Source organism: Saccopteryx bilineata, chromosome 11 (assembly GCF_036850765.1).
Source record: "Saccopteryx bilineata isolate mSacBil1 chromosome 11, mSacBil1_pri_phased_curated, whole genome shotgun sequence".
NCBI classification, from domain to species: domain Eukaryota; kingdom Metazoa; phylum Chordata; class Mammalia; order Chiroptera; family Emballonuridae; genus Saccopteryx; species Saccopteryx bilineata.
This window is the reverse complement of record NC_089500.1, coordinates 46,767,518-46,787,227: the sequence shown is the minus strand read 5'-3', so window position 1 is coordinate 46,787,227 and position 19,710 is coordinate 46,767,518. Positions and strand designations below refer to the sequence as shown.

Genomic DNA, 19,710 nt, shown 5'->3' with positions numbered 1-19,710 from the left:
TAAAATTTTTTGTTTAACAGAAACAACTACTATTCCCAAGGCATTCGATAAACCTGTTAACTTTTTTTTTTTTTCTTTTTTCTTTTTCTTTTCTGAAGCTGGAAACGGGGAAAGACAGTCAGACAGACTCCCGCATGCGCCCGACGGGGATCCACCCAGCATGCCCACCAGGGGCGACGCTCTGCCCTCCAGGGGGCAATGCTCTGCCCCTCCGGGGTGTCGCTCTGCCGCGACCAGAGCCACTCTAGCGCCTGGGGCAGAGGCCAAGGAGCCATCCCCAGCGCCCGGGCCATCCTTGCTTCAATGGAGCCTTGGCTGCAGGAGGGGAAGAGAGAGACAGAGAGGAAGGAGGGAGGGGGTGGAGAAGCAAATGGGTGCTTCTCCTATGTGCCCTGGCCGGGAATCAAACCCGGGTCCCCCGCACGCCAGGCCGACGCTCTACCGCTAAGCCAACCAGCCAGGGCCAAACCTGTTAACTTTTTGACAGCACTCTCCAAATAATTCCTATAATTTCTCCCAAACAACTTTAAAGGGTATGCATATGAGAAAAATAATTCTGGAAAACTTATTTTTCTTGCATATTTTAACTATTTAAAATTTCTTTTCAAAACAGAAAAAATATAAATGCAGAGAAGAAATACTAAATAAAGCATCAATCTGGTCTTAAGAATTTCCTGCAGAGAAGCAGGTGAGTCTCCTTTAATGAAGGTTAAATAAAAAGCAGAGACATACCCACAACATAGGATTTCTCAACCTTTAGCACTATGGACATTATGTATCAAAGAATTCTTTACAGTGGGGTCTGTCTACCGTCTCCTTGTTTGAGAAACACAATTACAGTGAGATGGACCAGTTAGCCTTGATGTGCTCAAGCCCAGGGATCTACCAGAATAAAATGATTTTATCAGATGGCCTTATATATTTTCCAGTTCTAAGATTCCACAAGTCTTTGATTCTAAGGATAGAAAAACACAATGCAACATACAGATCATGTATCAGAGAAATGTACACTTAAAACCTATATGATCTTATCAACCAATGTCATCCGAATAAATTTAATAAAAAAAAAAAAATCAGCAAAGGATGGAATGAGAGGAACATTCAGAGATCACTTCTCTGATTTCAGATAATAATAACAACAGATGTTTATTAGTGTTGGCTATGTGCCAGATCATGTTCTAAGTATTTTTACATGAATGTTAATATTGGAATGACACAGTCATTAAAAAATGTATTAAACAGAATTTTTACTGAACTAATTTTAAGATTGAATTAGAGCTCATAGGAGAAAAATGAAATAAAAACACAAGGTTCCGGGCCTCAAGGAGAGTAGAATCTAGTTAGGTTGAAAAGAAATTCCATATTTTCAGTTGAGTGACTACAACAAAAGTGATATCACAAGACAGTATATGATCCAGTGTTCAATGAGTGGTGTAGATAATAAAGCCTTATGAGGTCAGGCTGGGCAAAATTGATTAGCAAATGATTCATGAAAAAGGCAGATAGATTTTATGTTGAGACTTGTAAAATGATAAAGATTTCAGCAGAAGTGGTAGGACAGAATATGGGTTGAAGGGAGCAACATGAGCAAGGATATAAGGTAGGCATGTATAAACTTTTCTAACGGATGAGGAAATAGATCATCTTAGTTGAAAACATGCTACCTAGAGGGTAATGGTAGAAAATAAGAATGAGAAAATAGGTTAGGACCAAAATAGACATAGGGTTTAGTAAACCAATGTCACCACAATAAATTCAATTTAAAAAAAAAAAAGAGAAAAGATGACAAGGAGGCTTTGCTTCCAGAAATGTCAAGTAGATCCTATTGGGTCAACCCTTCCAGAGAAGAGCAGCTGTAAACTCTTGACAAATTATAAAGGCAGTGGACAACACCATGATCAGGCAGAAATGGAATGGAAAATGACACTTGGAAGAAACGAATGGCTTTGGTTGAGCTTCCTGTTTTTATAGCTTTCTGCTTGAAGGGAGGCACTGGTTGGTATTGCTCAATGATGGATAAAAGTGAGAAATGTTTAGTCTCCTGGGCTTGAAAAACCAGTAAAACAGAGTTTAGTGTACATAAGCAGATAGAAAATGAGAAAATGAGAGGGACATCTAAGAAGAGAGACAAACACAGAGGGAGGCTCCTAAATTCTGGATTAAAACTAGGCCCAAAGTTCTGGCTGACCCATCATCTATACATATGTGAGGTAGACTCTAAACAGTTCAATTAAGGATAAAATACTAAAGATATCTCAGCTGCTGTCTACCACAGAAAGTACAGAGTGTGAAGTTTGAGTTTAGCCAAGTTATCTGTGTGATAAAACAAACAAAAATCAGAACTCTAATGATAGGAGAGAAAATAAATGAACAGAACCTCAGTGATTTGTGGAATAGTATCATAGTATCTAACATATATAACACTGTAGTCTCAAAAGGAGAGTAGAGAGAACGAGGGCAGAAAGATATTTGAAGAAATAAAGGCAATTTTTTTTTCTAAATTTACTAAAAATACACAAACTCTGCCTGACCTGTGGTGGCGCAGTGGATAAAGCATTGACCTAGAACACTGAGGTCACTGGTTTGAAACCCTGGGCTTGCCTAATCAAGGCACATATGGGAGTTGATGCTTCCTGCTCCTCTCCCTTCTCTCTCTCTCTCTAAAAATGAATAAATAAAATCTAAAAAAATACAAAAACTCATAAACTCAAGAGAAAGAAAAGTGTGTGTGTGTGTGGGGGGTAAATAAGGGGAAAACAACAAAAAGAAATCAAATAATAAAATGGTAAATCTTGTATCAATCACATCAATAATTACATTAAGTATAAATGGATGAAAATCTCCAATTAAAAGGCAGAGATTGTCAGGCTGCATTTTAAAAATAGCAAGCCCAACTATACACTGTACAAAAATAAACTTTAAATATAAAGACAAAGACACTTTCAGTGAAAGTATAAATAAAGACCTATCACATAAACAGTAGACATTAGAAAACTAGAATGGCTACAGTAATACCAGGTAGACACCATGACCAGAGATCAAGAAGGACATTTTATAATGGTGAAAGAGTTAATTAATAGGAACACTAACAATCTTAACTATATATACGACTAATAACAAAGCTTCCAAACACATAAAGCAAAAATTGACAGAATTAAATGGAGAAATAAAAAATCCACAATCATAGTTGATTTTAACATTCTTCTGTCAATGAGACAGAAAAACAAGTTAATAACGATGTAAGCAGTCTAAATAACATAATCAACTATCTTAACCAATTTACATTTATGTAACACTCCACCCAATTACATAACATACATCCTTTAAAAAATGATAATATGCCCTGGCTGGTTGGTTCAGTCATAGAATGTTGGCCCAGCACGTGGAAGTCCCAGGTTCAATTCTTGATCAGGGCACACAGGAGAAGTGACCATCTGCTTCTCCACCCCTTTCCCTCTGCATTCTCTCTCTCTCTCTCTCTCTCTCTCTCTCTCTCTCTCTCTCTTCCCCTCCTGGAGCCATGGCTCAAAAGATTCCAGTAAGTTGGCCGGGGCACTGAGGATGGCTCCATGGCCTTGCCTCAGGTGCTAAAATAGCTCGGTTGCCAAGCAATGGAGCAGTGGCTCCAGGTGGGCAGAGCACTGCCCTGTAGGGAGTTTGCCAGGTGGATCCCGGTAGGGGTGCATGCGGGAGTCTGTCCGTATGCCTCTCACTAAATAAATAAATAAATAAATAAATAAATAAATAAATAAATAAAAAAAATCTGAACATTTGCAACCTCACTAAAGTCATAAAGGTATTAAAACAAATTAACATACAGGGGGTCCTTGGGCTACAACACAGTTTCGTTCCTACAGCAGTGACATAATCTGAATTTTGGTGTAAGTCAAAACATACCCTAGCTTAAGTCACGTATTTAACACAGTTGTAAAATCATAATCTAGAACATAAAAATGTCACAAACCAAACACAACACATTATTGCATATTCTCCTGCTGTGTGTAACCAAACTAGTTTGCCCACGTAGTCCGTAAGTACAACACTAATGCCGTGAGCATGATGCTAATAGCATAGGCCGAAACACCCACATCTCAATTTTTAAAATTTTGGGGGGGTAAGCATTGTAAACTCAAAATGTTGTATGTCGAGACTGTTGTAACCCAAGGACACCTTGTAATTCATGAACCTTTTTCTAGAATGTGAAGCACCAGAAATAAAATACAATAATTAATAAGAATATATTACTGACTGTGTTATATACCCAACTCCTGATTTTCATATGGTAATGGAGAACAGTGAAAGTTAATTCATAATTCAAGAACCTCATTCTCTTGTTTCAACTCTTTCCCTACAAAATCTATTTCCTGAGTAGGAAACATGACTTGTTTGCTGGTCATGTCTTGAATTTCCCTGATAAAACTGAGTCCTGTAGTATTATAAGTCTGCATTAACTTCAAAGACAAAAGTCATGGGATTTGAGGAGTTAGTTGTTGTCAAGCTAAGAGCCTGAGACATCCAAGGGTGTAGAAAGTAGTAAAGAAGAGTTCTCCAGAATGATCAGTATTTCAAAGAGTCCATCAGAAATCATACCTTGATCTGTAGCAAGGCTGCAGAGTTGAATCTTAACTCTGTCACAATTAACTGTTTAATTTTGATAAAATGATTAACATTGTAGTTCTGGTTTTGGTTGGTAAAATGGGAATAATATCTATTGTGGAACTGGGTATAAAGTAAATTAGATTACCCATGTATAGCACCTATAGGACCTAGCATATGAGAGGCACTCACCAAAGCTAAATTTAATTACGGTAAACCTATAGCAGTTGTGGTTATCTTTTGCTGCTCATAAGCTCTAAGTAGCCCTATGATGTAAAACAAACAAAAAAAAATCAACAACTTAATACTTAACTAATGTAGTTTATTTTGGAGATATTTCAAAACCAGTGACTACAAGAGGAAAAAAAAAGAGCCAAAGTTAACCTTAATGCGAGGAAGCTTAAGCTGAAGCATCAGGAGTCTTTTCAGTGATCTCTTAGAACGATTTTTAAAAACCTTTTTTACCCCCTCATTAGCTCTAACATTTTTCCTATTAAATTTCCCATTCTCCCTCACTCAGTTGCTTTTTGATATTCTCATATGTCTTATTCATTTGAATTCTAGCTGGATTTCTTTGGTATTTTTTTTAAAGATTTTATTTATTGATTTTAGAGAGAGAAGGAGGGAGAGAGAGAGAGAGAGAGAGAGAGAGAGAGATCATGTGTACCTTGCTTGGGCAAGCCCGGGGTTTCTTTTCTTTTTTTTTCTTTTTTTGTATTTTTCTGAAGCTGGAAACGGGGAGAGACAGACAGACTCCCGCATGCGCCCGACCAGGATCCACCCGGCACGCCCACCAGAGGTGACGCTCTGCCCACCAGGGGGGATGCTCTGCCTCTCCGGGGCGTCGCTCTGCCGCGACCAGAGCCACTCTAGCGCCTGGGGCAGCGGCCAAGGAGCCATCCCCAGCGCCCGAAGCCCAGGGTTTCAAACTGGTGACCTCAGCATTCCAGGTCAATACTCTATCCACTGCGACAGCACAGGTCAGGCTCTTTAGTATTTTTGTAGATTCTGTCAACTAAAGCCCTACTTCGACCAATAGAGAGAAAACCCTATTTAATAACAAAAGTACTCTACATTTATAGTGCTCTGAACTAACAGGCATTATTCCAGTGTCACAGAACACGGCTGGAAACTTTATCTCTGCAAACCAAGTCAGAGACATAGGTGTGTTCCAGGATTTGATTCCAGCAGCCACTCCACCTCAGCAAGGCATTACCTTCCTTCTCCTTTATGTTTCAAGGCTAATTAATGTTTTTTAAATGGACTTCCTGGGCTAAGTACTAGTCAACACTCTCCGTATCAACAATTGCCAACTTCGAAACCCTATGAGGTATAGGTATCTTTACAGGTAAGAAAACTGAGATACAGATTCAATAATTTGCCCACGGATACACAGGTAGTGTGTGACAAAACTGAGATCTGATTCTGGGCAGCTCTGATTCAAGAATCCACTTACCCACCTCACTACGCTCCTCTGTGCTATCTAAGCTAGTGACAGTAAGGTCTCTTCCCAAAGACAATAGGTGCTCTGAACACAGGGTTCTGAGTGCTTGCCAGCTCTGATAAAAAAGACCTTTGTCCCTGAAAGTTTCTTAATTGAGGTATCACTTTATAGTGGAATATCTAACAATTAGATAGCTATTGTTAGGTCCCTAGAGAATGGTACTACTTGTCAGTATCCACAATAATGTTTTCTAGAAATACGTTTATTCAGCGCTTTCTAACATGCATTGTTTTATCTAGCCAGTCTCATGAATACTATAGTTATTAACTGACTCATACTCAAAATGTTAAAAACCAAATTATTTTAATACCAATAATTGATAAAAAAAAAAATACTTTTAGGCCCTGGCCAGTTGGCTCAGTGGTAGAGCACTGGCCTGGCGTGCAGGAGTCCCGGGTTCAATTTCCGGCCAGGGCACACAGAAGAAGCGCCCATCTGCTTCTCCACCCCTCCCCCTCTCCTTCCTCTCTGTCTCTCTCTTCCCCTCCCGCAGCCAAGGCTCCATTGGAGCAAAGTTGGCCCGGGTGCTGGGGATGGCTCTGTGGCCTCTGCCTCAGGCGCTAGAATGGCTCTGATTGCAGCAGAGCGATGCCCCAGATGAGCAGAGCATCGCCCCCTGGTGGGCATGCCGGGTGGATCCTGGTCAGGCGCATGCGGGAGTCTGTCTGACTGCCTCCTCCAACTTAAGGAAAATACAAAAAAATAAAATAAAATAAAAATACTTTTAGATAACATTCTAAGGTTAATTTAAAATGACTTTGTATCTAAGGTAACTACTTTTATTTTTTTATTTTTTAAAGACTTTACTTACTGATTTTAGAGAGAGGAGAGAGAGAGCGAGAGAAAGGAGGATAGGAGCAGGAAGCATTAACTCATAGTATATAGTTGCTTCTCAGATGTGCCTTGACCTGGCAAGCCCTGGGTTTCAAACTGGTGACCACAACATTCCAGGTCAACGCTTCATCCACTGCACCACCACAGGTCAGGATCTGAGATACTGCTTTTAGATCGGGAAACTGTCAGAACTTCCTCTTTTGTTTCCACGCCCCATTTTTCTTAGTTGAGCCTCCCCTTCCTTCCTCTCTCAGGAAGATTCTGCAGATGACCTGCCAGTACACTTCTAATGCTGCAGGAAAAGCAGCAGCTTAGTATATCCCCTGGTGCTACTTCCCTTAAATCAAAATTGCGCAGGCCCAAACTCCAAACCGGAAAGTAAAGGACTGTTTAAAAGTCAAATGTGTGATCCGCGCCTGCTTCTGTCTCCTGAGGTCATCTTACCTTCCAACAGTTAGCAGGCTGGGCTTCCGTCATCCTGGCTAGACTGAGCCTTTTCAAATTTTGCTTTACTGTCTTTGTTCTCCTTGTTCTTTCCGTTGTATCTGACACTGCGACTTATTCCTTCCCTCCATAAACTATCTCGTTCGTTTTTTCTGATATTCCAGAATCCTGGCATTTGTAACACTCTCACCACTCAGGGTGTTACAAACTGGTGGCTAAGGGTGACCAGTTATCTCCCAGTATTTATCCTCCCCTTCTTCCTCAGTAACAAAATCCTCCAGTTTCAGTTGGGTGGATGGGTGCTTAAAATAAAGACTTCATTTGAAAGCCTCCCATGAAGCTAAGAAACGGCAGGCCAGAGTGACATCAGTAAAAGCGGTGTGCACAGATGCTGGAAAGCATATTTAAAAGACATTGGTGCGTTCTCCAGTCTCTGTTTTTCTCTTTCTCGGGTGTTGGAATGCAGATGGGATAGCTGGGGCTGAAGCAGCCATAGGTTATGCAGCCATATAATATAAGCAACTCAGTTTCCTGACACTCTAGGTAGGGCACCATACAAGCCCCAGTCCACCTTCTTAGATTTTTGCATGAGAAATAGACTTGTGTCTTGTTTAAGTCACTGTTATTTCAAGTTTTCTGTCACTTGCAGCCAATCCTGGTGCTCTCTAATGTATTTCTTCCCAACTACTACATACTCTTTGTCACTTCAATTAGACTATATGCTCTTTGGGAATATAGGTTCTGATACTGTATTTGACAGTACCCAAATACTTAATGACTGACCTAGATTTCAATGAACTTATTATTACATAATTCTGGATAGGTCACTCTTTTTAATATTAACTGCAGGTGGAATAAAATGGTAGATGAAGGCTCTCAAAAGAGGTCAAAGAAAAGATGATTTGGATGTTCTCAGAGTTACTGCTTTTCTCCATTTTTATTTGTAGTGCTAGATATTAATTCTAAAGATGTTTGAGAAAGGATCTAAGAAAACAGGATATTATCCAGGTACACAAAATAATATCCATTAGGCTATGTTACTGAATAGGGATTTTAAAAAAAAGAAATCTGGAATGAGTGGATAAGATTTCTAACTACTTTATCAATCAATGGGCATAACTTATTAGAGGGACCAATTTTTTTTTTTAAGTGAGAGGAGAAAGAATAGAATGACAGATTCCTGCATGCACCCTGACCAGGATCCACCCCCACAATCCCTGTCTAGGGCCGATGCTGGAATCAACCAGGTTATCCTCAGTGCCTGAGGCTGACGCTTGGACCAACTGAGCTATCATCAGCACCTGGGCTGACACTGGAATACATCCAGCCAGCCACTGGCTGCGGGAGGAGAAGAGAGAGAGAAGGGGGAGTGGGAGGGAGAGAAAAGCAGATGGTCGCTTGTCATGTGTGCCCTGACCAGGGATCGAACCCAGGATGTCTGCACGACAGGATGATGCTCTATCCACTGAGCCAACTGGCCAGGGCCAAGGGAACAACTTTTTTTCCAGTTTTTCCTCTGGTTTTTATGAGGAGGCATCTCTGTAAACATAGGCCTGGACTCCTGGTCTTTCTTAGTTTACTTGCTCTCTGGGAGATGGAGGACTTATCTGATTGATAAAATTTGGAATAACGACTGGGGTTGTCTGGCTGAGCTATTCTCTTCTCCTCTCAAAGGCTATTTACCCAGGAAGTACATACTATACTCTGCCAATGAAGATGGACAACACGCAGGCAGGCCAAGTGTTGCCCCATTCAGTTCTATTTAGCTTTAATTTTGTCATAAAGCCTTTGCTCACAATTATCTTAAACAAACTTGGGCTGAGTTTCTATCCCACCCATTATTCATTTTGAATTAGTGGACCTTAACAGAAAAGTTTTGCATCTTTGTTGGTTTTCAGGTACAGGAAAACAACATTTAACAACAGCAACCAACCCTTACGTTCTGTTTGTCCATATACCAGAAGGTAGGTTCTCTCTGATGTCTAAATCATATCTCCCACCTGACCTGTGGTGGCGCAGTGGATAAAGCGTCAACCTGGAAACACTGAGGTTGCCGGTTCGAAACCCTGGGCTTGCCTGGTCAAGGCGCATATGAGAGTTGATGCTTCCTGCTCCTCCCCCCTTCTCTCTCTCTCTCCTCTCTATAATGAATAAATAAAATCTAAAAAAAAAAAAATTTAAATCATATCTCCCAACAGTACAGCATCAACAGTTCCCTACTGATCTGCCAAAATTCATGACCTTCCCTACACACTCAGCCTTTACTCAAGATAGTAACTGGGGCCCCAATGCAAGTGTACCTCCATGATAGTTGTGTGTTCACACTGCCTATGAAACTGTTGTATAACAGGCATTATCATAATATCCCAGCAATCCTGCAAAGAAACTAGATGTTTATATTTCCAACAGGTAGGTTTGTTTGTACTTGTTCTTTAAATTATAAAAAAATGTTATCCTTTGATCAGAAAATAGAAGATCTGGGAAGGAAGACATGAACATTTCTAAAGACTTACTTTGTTCAGGGCACTAAATCAAGTAATTTATATATTCTGATTCATTAAACTCTCTGTGAAAAACTGTAATTTGTAAAGTTAAAAATCACTGCCTAGCCCTGGCTGGATAGCTCGGTTGGTTAAAGCTTCACCCTGAAGCACAGAGGTCGCCGGTTTGATCAGGGCACATCTAGGAACAGATTGATGTTCCTATTTCTCTCTTTTTTTCTCTCTCTCTCTCCCTCCCTCTTATCTCTAAAATCAATTTTAAAAATGAAAATAAATTAATTTCCCAAGGTCACTCAGTAAGTGGCAGTTCCAACATTTGAACCCAGGCCTGGCTCCAAGAGCCATACACATTTCCCCATATTACTCAGCCTTCCACAAGCTATGTTACCTACTAGACCCCATGCTACAGTATCAATGACTTAGATCTGTTTTGCCACCTAAAGGACTCAACCAAGCTTTGTGTATAAAAGTTCCAGATCCATTTTCTCCCTCAGTGGTCTTTGTAACAACCCGGCTGTCTCTGATAGACTGCAAAGATATTTTGTAACTCCTCCTGTCAAAAGGCAGAGTCTATTTCCCTACTCTTTGATTCTAGGTTGACTTCCTTTGACTAGAATGTGACTTTTTTCACTAGATTGCAGTAGAATCAACATTGTGAGAGTTCTTGGTTTGGGCCGCAAGAAGCCTTGCAGCTTTCATGTTTGCGTTCTGGGAACCTTTTCACCAAACCAACAAGCTCTGGTGAGCTTGATGTAAATGACAGACTGTGTGGAGCTGACATGAGCCATCCTTGCAGAGGCTCCCCAAGCATGGAATCATTCTGGCTGCTGACCACAAATGATTCTAGCCAATACCAGAAAAACCAGCCAGCTGAGCTCAGCCCAAATTGCTGACCCAAAGAATTGTGAACAGAATGGTTGTTTTAGACAGTTTACACACTAAGTTTTAGACAGTTTGTTATACAACAAAAGCTAACTAATACATTCTCTCCAATCTAGAGTCAGATTCCTTGCAGTTAAAGATAATTGGGATAGGCCCAAAGGATATAGAAAAATTTATCAACCATGCATTCCATGCATTCTGCTACCTTCAAAAGCTCAGTCTGATTCAGTGTTAAGAGTTCCCTGAACCCAAATAATCTGGGTCTTCAAGTAGCTGATAGTGACCTGGTCCAGCCTTCCCCTCATAAACTTCTTGAGGTAACGACAATTTCTCACAACTCTTTGTGTCTCCTCATAGTACCCTGTGCAAAGCCTTCCTTATATCATACATTCTCAATAAAAATTTTAAGTCTACAGAAGAAATTTTAACTCTTAGGGAAGCTAAAACCTCCTAATAGCTTTGAAGCACTGTGGTAACACAATTTGGCAACTTTTACAAGTGATGGAAGAAAGCTATGCATACTGGCAACTCCAGGGCTTATGAGACTCAGTCCCTGAGTTTCAATTACATTGTTTTTAAAAGTACTTTCTAAGTCAGGGGTCCCCAAACTTTTTACACAGGGGGCCAGTTCACTGTCTCTCAGACCATTGGAGGGCCGGACTATAAAAAAAACTATGAACAAATTCCTATGCACACTGCACATATCTTATTTTAAAGTAAAAAAACAAAACGGGAACAAATACAATATTTAAAATAAAGAACAAGTAAATTTAAATCAACAAACTGACCAATATTTCAATGGGAACTATGCTCCTCTCACTGACCATCAATGAAAGAAGTACCCTTCCAGAAGTGCCGTGGGGGCCGGATAAATGGCCTCGGGGCTGCATGTGGCCCGCGGGCCGTAGTTTGGGGACCCCTGTTCTAAGTCTTGGGAGACAGCTCAGGCCAAGTACAGAATAAGCAATTTAAATATGTACAAAAAGTTTTATAATCTGTACTTTTTGAGCATGACTAAGTTTTAGCAAAAAATTGGAATCGAGCCTTACATCTAACTGGATAGTGCTTAAACATTAAATAATGATAAATTTCTGCTATTGCTTGGTGCAAATGTCACTAGAACCAGAATTCTGGAACACCATATCAAAGCTTCTGAGAGACTGTCACTTCATGGACAAAATAGGCTTTATCTGTAAAAGATCAGAGTTAACTTGTCAAAGTTGAAATAACTCTTATGGCATTTTCTCCTTTATATCAAAATCTTTTTAATAATATAATATATAAACTCAACCTCCATTTTTCACACAAACAAGTGTTTCAAGTTTAACAAAGGATACAACTTGACTTTAAATGCAACTCAATGTTCCATTACAATAATTACTATCAGTTGAAAAAGACTGAAGCACAAAAAACAGTACCTTTCACAAGCTTAAAATTGCTAAATCAATTGTATCGGGCAACTGAGTTGAATAATGGTTATTCAGAAATGGTGCGGCATCATTAACTGAACGCTAGCCATGTGCATATGCAAACTCAGATGGAGAGAAGAGGCACAGATAACCTTCAGAAAAATAAGGACATCTACAAGCTGATTCTCAATATTTTCTACTCTTGGGATCTGAGCCAATGAGACAAGCTAAGTGAACCCAGGGCCCAAATATGGAGTGTGACATTAGGGCCACTGCATACTCTCTCAGTGATCTGTAATTGCTATTCTGCATAGTATTCCCTTTAGTGCTCCTCAGATCTGGGTTCTATGTCAATTCTTAGGTAATTCTAATTTCATTTATTCATTCAATCAAAATCTGCTGAGTGCCTACTATGCTAAGTGCTACTTCCCATAAAATGATTCAATTATGCATCATCCTGAAAAAAGAGTAAAAGGAAAAAGCAGAGAAAATAATAATTCAGGGGGTTGCTTCATCCATATGAAATAACAAGAAATAACAAGTTTTTCTGAAACAAACATGAAGATATATTTGTGTTTCATTTAGAATGAATGAAGTAAAAAAATATATTTCACTAGTACCTGTATCCCAATTCTTCACTAAAATGGATCATATGGAGGATATATGATTCCTTGCTTGTTCCAGTGAGGCCGGGTAACAATAAGATAGTAGGTCTGGTGCTGGCATCCATATAACTCTTACTGTTATCATTATCAAACCAGTCCAATGAAATCTGTCCTCCATCTGCAGTTTTAATAAATTCACTAAAAGAAATAATTCAAAAACAAAATCATTAAATGTTTCAAGTTGTGTTTTAATTTAGTGTCTTAATTCTATAAATTAATGATGTTATCCAGTCATCCCAAAATAACTTTTTTCAGCACTCACTAATGTACACACTTGTATCACTTTCTCTCATTACAAGAATATTATGAGCCTGACCAGGCAGTGGTGCAGGGGATAGAGCGTCGGACTGGGATGCGGAAGACCCACCCAGGTTCAAGACCCCGAAGTCGCCAGCTTGAGTGCAGGCTCATCTGGTTTGAGCAAGGCTCACCAGCTTGAGCCCAAGGTCGCTGGCTTGAGCAAAGAGTCACTCGGTCTGCTGTAGCCCCCTGGTCAAGGCACATATGAGAAAAACAATCAATGAACAACTACGGTGTTGCAGTGAAGAATTGATGCTTCTCATCTCTCTCCCTTCCTGTCTGTCTGTCCCTATCTGTCTGACTCTGTCACACACACACAAAAAGAATATTATGAAATTAGTCCCATTAAGTATTTCCAGCAACACCAGTAAAAGGTAGTATATAAAAATTAACTTCAAAGTATTTCAAGTATTTACCTTAATCATTTCCTCATTCCTCTAAAATACCTGGAATTTAACCCTTATTTGATTGAGGTCACTGAAATAATTCAACAGGGAATTATGAATAAGTAAAATGCTGATCTGATCACTGTGCTGGCTGTTTGACTCAATAACAGTGTCCCCACAGAGTCTATTACAAAATTTGCTTCTTAAGTATTTTAAAGTCTAATACTTCTCACATAGTATCTATGAACATATAGAATTTTCCCAGACAAATAATAGCTCAAGTTCCAGGCAACAAAAGGAACTCCAGGACTACATGACTCAGGGAAATTAATAATAGGCACTATTTAAATCTCCTAGTTATTGACACATTCTGGACCATATCTTTAACACTTTAAGGACAGTATCAAGAACCCATTTGCTTATCAATGTGAAGTCCTTTTACAGAGGTCCATCACACAAACTCCAAAGTAATGAATCCTCTCACCCCTTCTGTTATTCCCAGTATCAGTGAACTGGTACATGGTACATATCATCAAAGGGTCTAGGTCCTTAGGAGCAGATAGATGCAAGATGAATTTGGAAGAGTAACCCCCCGAACACTTCTGGTGTCCTAGAAGTAAACCATTTACATCAGGGAGCCCCCCCCCCACCCCCATGGTGAAACGCAATACCTGAACATTTTCCTGCAGCTGGGTGTGGGGCATACATTCCATTTTTATTTTTTATTTTTCTATACACTTATTAAACCAGAGGTTCTATTAACCAAGAACTGATAGTATGCATAAAACTTCGATTTTGAAGATGAGTGACAATGGAAATGTACTTACTTCCGGTACTGCACCTGGGGCTTGGAAGTGATGAAAGGTCTCAGCAGTGTCTGTCCTCGACTCTCCCAGCACCAGACTGTCGGGTAGTACGTTTCTGTCACCACGGGACAGTGGTCCTGGAGGAATCGGCTGAAACTCTCACTCCCCGCCACCAACTGGGGCTTCTGTGGAGAAAGCCAGTCTCAGTGAAGGATCCAGAACAGAACAAAGTTTCTGCCAACCATAAACCAAAACCAACCACTGACCCGTCCCTCGCGCGCTGGAAGCGTGACGCAAACAATTCAGTCACAACGGACTTAGAGAGTGGTTTATCAGACCCCTCCAAGGTAAGGCAAGCGTTGAAATAAGTCATTCTAAAAAGTGCTACAGCATTGCCGAGCAGCTTTGCGGGGTTGATACAGTGACAGCAGAGGCGCGCGCGCGGAGATCGGAAGGTCCGGGCTGAGGTCCGAGGAGTGGCCGCAGAACAGGCAGGCTGGCAGGAGCTGGCCGGCTTTCCCGCGCGTGCTCAAGGGCGTTCATCAAATGCTGGGAAAGGGCTACACTAAGGAGCAGCATGCTCGCCCCTAGGACTGCCTCACTCACTCGCGGCCGCCAGCTACAAGCCTCGGGCTCCGCCCGATGCAGTCGCTCCGGGCACAGCCGCCCGTGGCCCTGCGCCTCGGCGCCCGCGCCACCCCTCGGCTCACCTTGGCAATGCTGCTCAGGTAGTAGCAGGCATAAGCGACGCTGAAGCCCAGGATTAGGGATAAGCCTACTCCCGAACCGAAGAACCCAACCCGGACTTGGTGCTCCAGGTAGAGGGATAGCTCCCGGGAGAGCATCCGCAGGTCCATGGCTAAGCACTGCGCGGCCCGGGGAGTGCCACGCGCTGGACCTGCAGCGGAGGCCAACCAGCGGGCGAGCAGGCGAGCGGGCGCGTCGCCGCCGCGGACCCGAGAGCGGAGCGCCTCCTGCCCGGCAGAGCACAGTTTCTGTCAAGTGGCTCAGCCAGGCGGCCCCGAGAGGAGTAGCTCGGTCCGCCAGACGCCGCAGGCTCCGCCCCGGCTCCTTCCGAACCGCCCCCACTGCCAGCCACTCAGCAACCTTCCGGAGGCGCGGTTGTAAGCCCCGCGGCTTGGAGGGCTAACGGGGGGTCTGCTGGCAAGGTCGCAGTTAGGCTGGGTGGATCCCAAGAGTGGAAGAGAGCTAACGCCGACTTCGGAGAAGGATATGGGCCTGGCAGCGCACCTGCCCCAGTGACCTTGAATGATTTCGAAAGGCAGTGGGTCTCGATTAATCCTTTCTGTAAACTAGCAGTTTAGAGTACACTAGAAGTGTGAGTCAGTAGGATTCAAAGATTTGAGCAGTTAATGCCAAAGATATGTTGGGAGAATGCACTGATTATATAGTGAAAAAAATCCTACAGCCCCAGGAAATTGTGTTGACCCCCAAGACTATCCAAAGAGAGAGAGAAAAAAAAAATTCTCTGAACATTTAACAGTGAGGACATTCATACTTGACTTTAAATCTCTCTGTGAATTCTTTAGTATACCTTAAATGAGAAGTGGTTCCCGAAAATAAATGAGATCAAGACTATGGACTGAGATTTAAAAAAATTAAAACCTATTTGTAATTCATTAATGTTTTGTGCTTGAAGACTTAGGGACATCCACAGTTACCTAACATGGAGACAAGAAACCATTTATGAAGTAGGTTCACCTAGTCTTATTTATGGCAACATGACTAAAGCCAGGAGATACATATATGCATCTAAAAGGGTTAGAAGATTTAACAATCCGTTATTTGAGCTCCCCCACCCCCTCAAAAATACCAAAAGTGGCAAGACTTAAACAGGCAAAAAAGAAAAAGGTAAGGGCTATATAGACTACGAAAGTTTTCACAAGATGGTAAATTAATGATATAAATTAGTGATGGGGAAATGTGATGGACTAGAAGGGAACAATTTATTTGGCCTTGATTTGGTCATTGCAACTTGTAATTCAGTTATCTTCACTGAATCTGTTTTTTTTTTTTTAATCTGTATAGTAATAATTTATACTTTGTAGATTTGTTGGGATGACTAAATGAAATAATGTGTGTGCTAGCTTCCCCTTGAATGTAAGTAATTCTTTCACTCACTGGCTCTTGTACCCAAGCACACCCAGAAAACACAAATGCACATGCTGGTTGCCTTACATGACAATTTACACATGACATTCTTTATAATGCCTGCATCTGCCTTCTGCCTTTCATTTGCTTAAGTTTAAAGTGATAATATCATAAAATAAACTGAGATTCTTCATAGGAATCATAATGTGTAGAAAGCCTGCTGGCTGGGGAATTAAACAACTGAACTCATCTACCAAACTTAGGCAAAGCATTTACTTTTTCCGAGCCTCAATTCCTGGTCTATAAAATAATGATTGAGATGGAAGATGTCCAATTTCTTTCCTGTTGTAACAGTCACAACGGTAAGAATTGTTACTTCCCGTTTAGATGAGGAAATAAGAGTTCAGACTGTAATATGACAACCCAATGACCTCTTCCTCAGTGTCCATGCGTTTGTGTAATCCCTTTCCCTTGAGTACAGATAGGACCAGTGACTTAGTTCTAACCCATAGTGTATTTAAATAGTGAAGGGATGTCAACACTCCTATGATTTACAGTATGTTATATAACTCTAGCTTAGCTCTCTTATTCACCTTGAGGAAGCAAATAGCCATATCAATTGCCATGGAGAGGGCCACACAGTAGAGAATTGGTGTTGGCCTCTAGCTGGCAAGCAGCAAAAAGATGGGGACCTCAGACTCATAACTCAAGAAAATGAATTCTGCAGTACCTTAATGAGCTTAGAAGCAGATTCCTCAGTCAAGCTTCTGATAAAAACGCAGCCTAACCAACATCTTGACTGGCCTAATGAGACCTTGAACAGAAGACCCAGCTCAGTTGTACCTGGACCCCTCACACATGGAAAACTGTTAAATAATAAATGTGTTTTGTAAGCTGCTAAATTGTGGTCATTTGTTATGCAGCAATAGAAAACTAAGAATATGTAAAAATCCTACAAAAGCATTCAAAGAATAATAAATATCAATGGCTCTTTTTTTGCCTGCCAATGTATTTATTGTAGAAACATTTTAAGTTAAAGATTTTAGCTCTTTCAATCAATATTCAAAAGAAACTTTTTGAGAGATTTTTGTTTTTTTACTTTATACATCACTTTTCAAAATAGTCACAATGAACATCCATTACATTTTTTTTTTTTTTTTGTATTTTTCTGAAGTGAGAAGCAGGGAGGCAGAGAGACAGACTCCCACATGCGCCCAACTGGGATCCACCCAGCATGCCCACTAGGGGGTGATGGTCTGCCCATCTGGGGTGTTGCTCCGTTGCAATCTGAGCCATTCTAGCGCCTAAGGTGGAGGCCTTGGAGCCATCCTCAACTTTGCTCCAATGGAGCCTTGGCTGCGGGAGAGGAAGAGAGATTTATAGAGAGAAAAGAGGGGGAAGTGTGGAGAAGCAGATGGGTGCTTCTCCTGTGTGCCCTGGCTGGGAATCGAACTCAGGACTTCCACATGCTGGGCCAATGCTCTACCACTGAGCCAACCTACCAGGGCCAATTTATTACATTTTAAAAAGATTTTATTTATTGATTTTACAGCAAGAGGAGAGTGGAGAGGTGGAATGAGAAGTATCAACTCATAGTTGCTTCACTTTATTTTTATTTTATTTTATTTTTTGTATTTTTCTGAAGCTGGAAACGGGGAGGCAGTCAGACAGACTCCCGCATGCGCCCGACCGGGATCCACCCGGCACGCCCACCAGGGGGCGATGCTCTGCCCATCCATCTGGGCATTGCTCTGTTGCGACCAGAGCCAGTCTAGCGCCTGAGGCAGAGGCCATGGAACCATCCCCAGCGCCCAGGCCATATTTGCTCCAATGGAGCCTTGGCTGCGGGAGGGGAAGAAAGAGACAGAGAGGAAGGAGAGAAGGAGGGGTGGAGAAGCAGATGGGCGCTTCTCCAGTGTGCCCTGGCCGGGAATCGAACCCAGGAATTCCTCACGCCAAGCTAACGCTCTACCACTGAGCCAACCGGCCAGGGCCTGCTTCACTTTAGTTGTTCATTGATTACTTGTCTTGTGTGCCTTGATGGGGCAAGCCCATGGTTTTGAACTGGCAACCTCAGCATTCCAGGTTGATGATCTAGCCATTGCGCCACCACAAACCAGGACATTTATTACTTTTTAAACAATAAAGTTATTTTTAAAAAATGAAAAGCTAATTGTAATGTAGTAAATAATATGAAAAGATATATAGTTAAAAATAAGAAAGGTCAAAACATTCCAAGACATAATGGAAAACAAGTTTTAAATAGGAACACATCTTCACAAATATTGTGTAACATGCCCTGGTTCCTTTTATTGAGGAATGGTATTTAGAAACCAAGATCTGGGCACTGGGTGTAGTAATTAATATGGGGTATTGGTGTGTTTAGGCTTTCTCAGCTGACAGAGCTAGGTAATATATGTATGTATATTAATGCAGATAGATAGATAGATAGATAGATAGATAGATAGATAGATAGATAGATAGATTATATGTTTCCATATCTATGCATCTGTATTTACATAAAACTAAAGATGAGTTCAGAGTATATTTCTTTTATGTGGACTCTCTGAGGGTTTTTAGGAGAAATTAAACCTCTTAACTAGCAATGTTTTTTTTTTTTCTTTGTGATAAAGCAAAATCCTATCTCTAATAAGACATACCCATATCTTTAACCTCCTCTAGTCTATGGCAAATCAACAACAGAAATCAAGCAGAGGACAGAATGAGTTATACTTACAGAGAATGCCAGTACTGAAAAATCATGCCATATACTTAATGAAACAAGGTTACATTCAATTAAAAATATATATTGTAGTTCCATATGGATTTTTAGAAAAATTGCAAATGTCACCAAATTATTTATTAATAAAACACTGTGACCTTAGACTCCTCAGTTCTAATGCATAGATAGCATTGTACTAGTTGTGGCCCTCTCTTTAGCGCTAATAACACTGGGGAACAAAATTTTTGTTGCATCCACAAAAACATTTGTTCTTACCTAATTCGAGTGTGCTGATCTCAAATCTGACATTAGTTTTTCTCTGTAAGCTACACTTTTTTTGCAATTCAAGATTTTAAGTTTTCCTCTTATTGTAAATTTTTCAACATTTAATTTAACATAATGAAGTAGAATGCCTTCTTGGGCATCATCTTGGTGAAAATATAATAATTTATGTAATTCAGTAAATACATTAAAAGATATGATTGCATCAGAATTTGTCTACAATTTCGAAGTAGAACATATTAAAACACTTATTTTAATCATATAATT

At 40.8% G+C, this 19,710-nt stretch overlaps 1 protein-coding gene across 1 annotated transcript in view; it reads right to left on the bottom strand.

The window, feature by feature from the left end:
- Nucleotides 1–15,392, bottom strand: part of ABHD3 (abhydrolase domain containing 3, phospholipase) — a 49,792-nt gene extending 34,400 nt beyond the window's left edge. Inside the window, exons 1-3 of the mRNA XM_066247256.1 lie at nucleotides 15,038–15,392; nucleotides 14,349–14,512; nucleotides 12,791–12,973 (exon numbers count right to left, since the gene is read on the bottom strand). Of these exons, the coding sequence (XP_066103353.1) occupies nucleotides 12,791–12,973; nucleotides 14,349–14,512; nucleotides 15,038–15,184 (494 nt within the window). The 5' untranslated portion in view covers nucleotides 15,185–15,392. The remainder of the gene's footprint in view (nucleotides 1–12,790; nucleotides 12,974–14,348; nucleotides 14,513–15,037) is intronic.
- Between the last annotated feature and the right edge of the window lie 4,318 nt (nucleotides 15,393–19,710).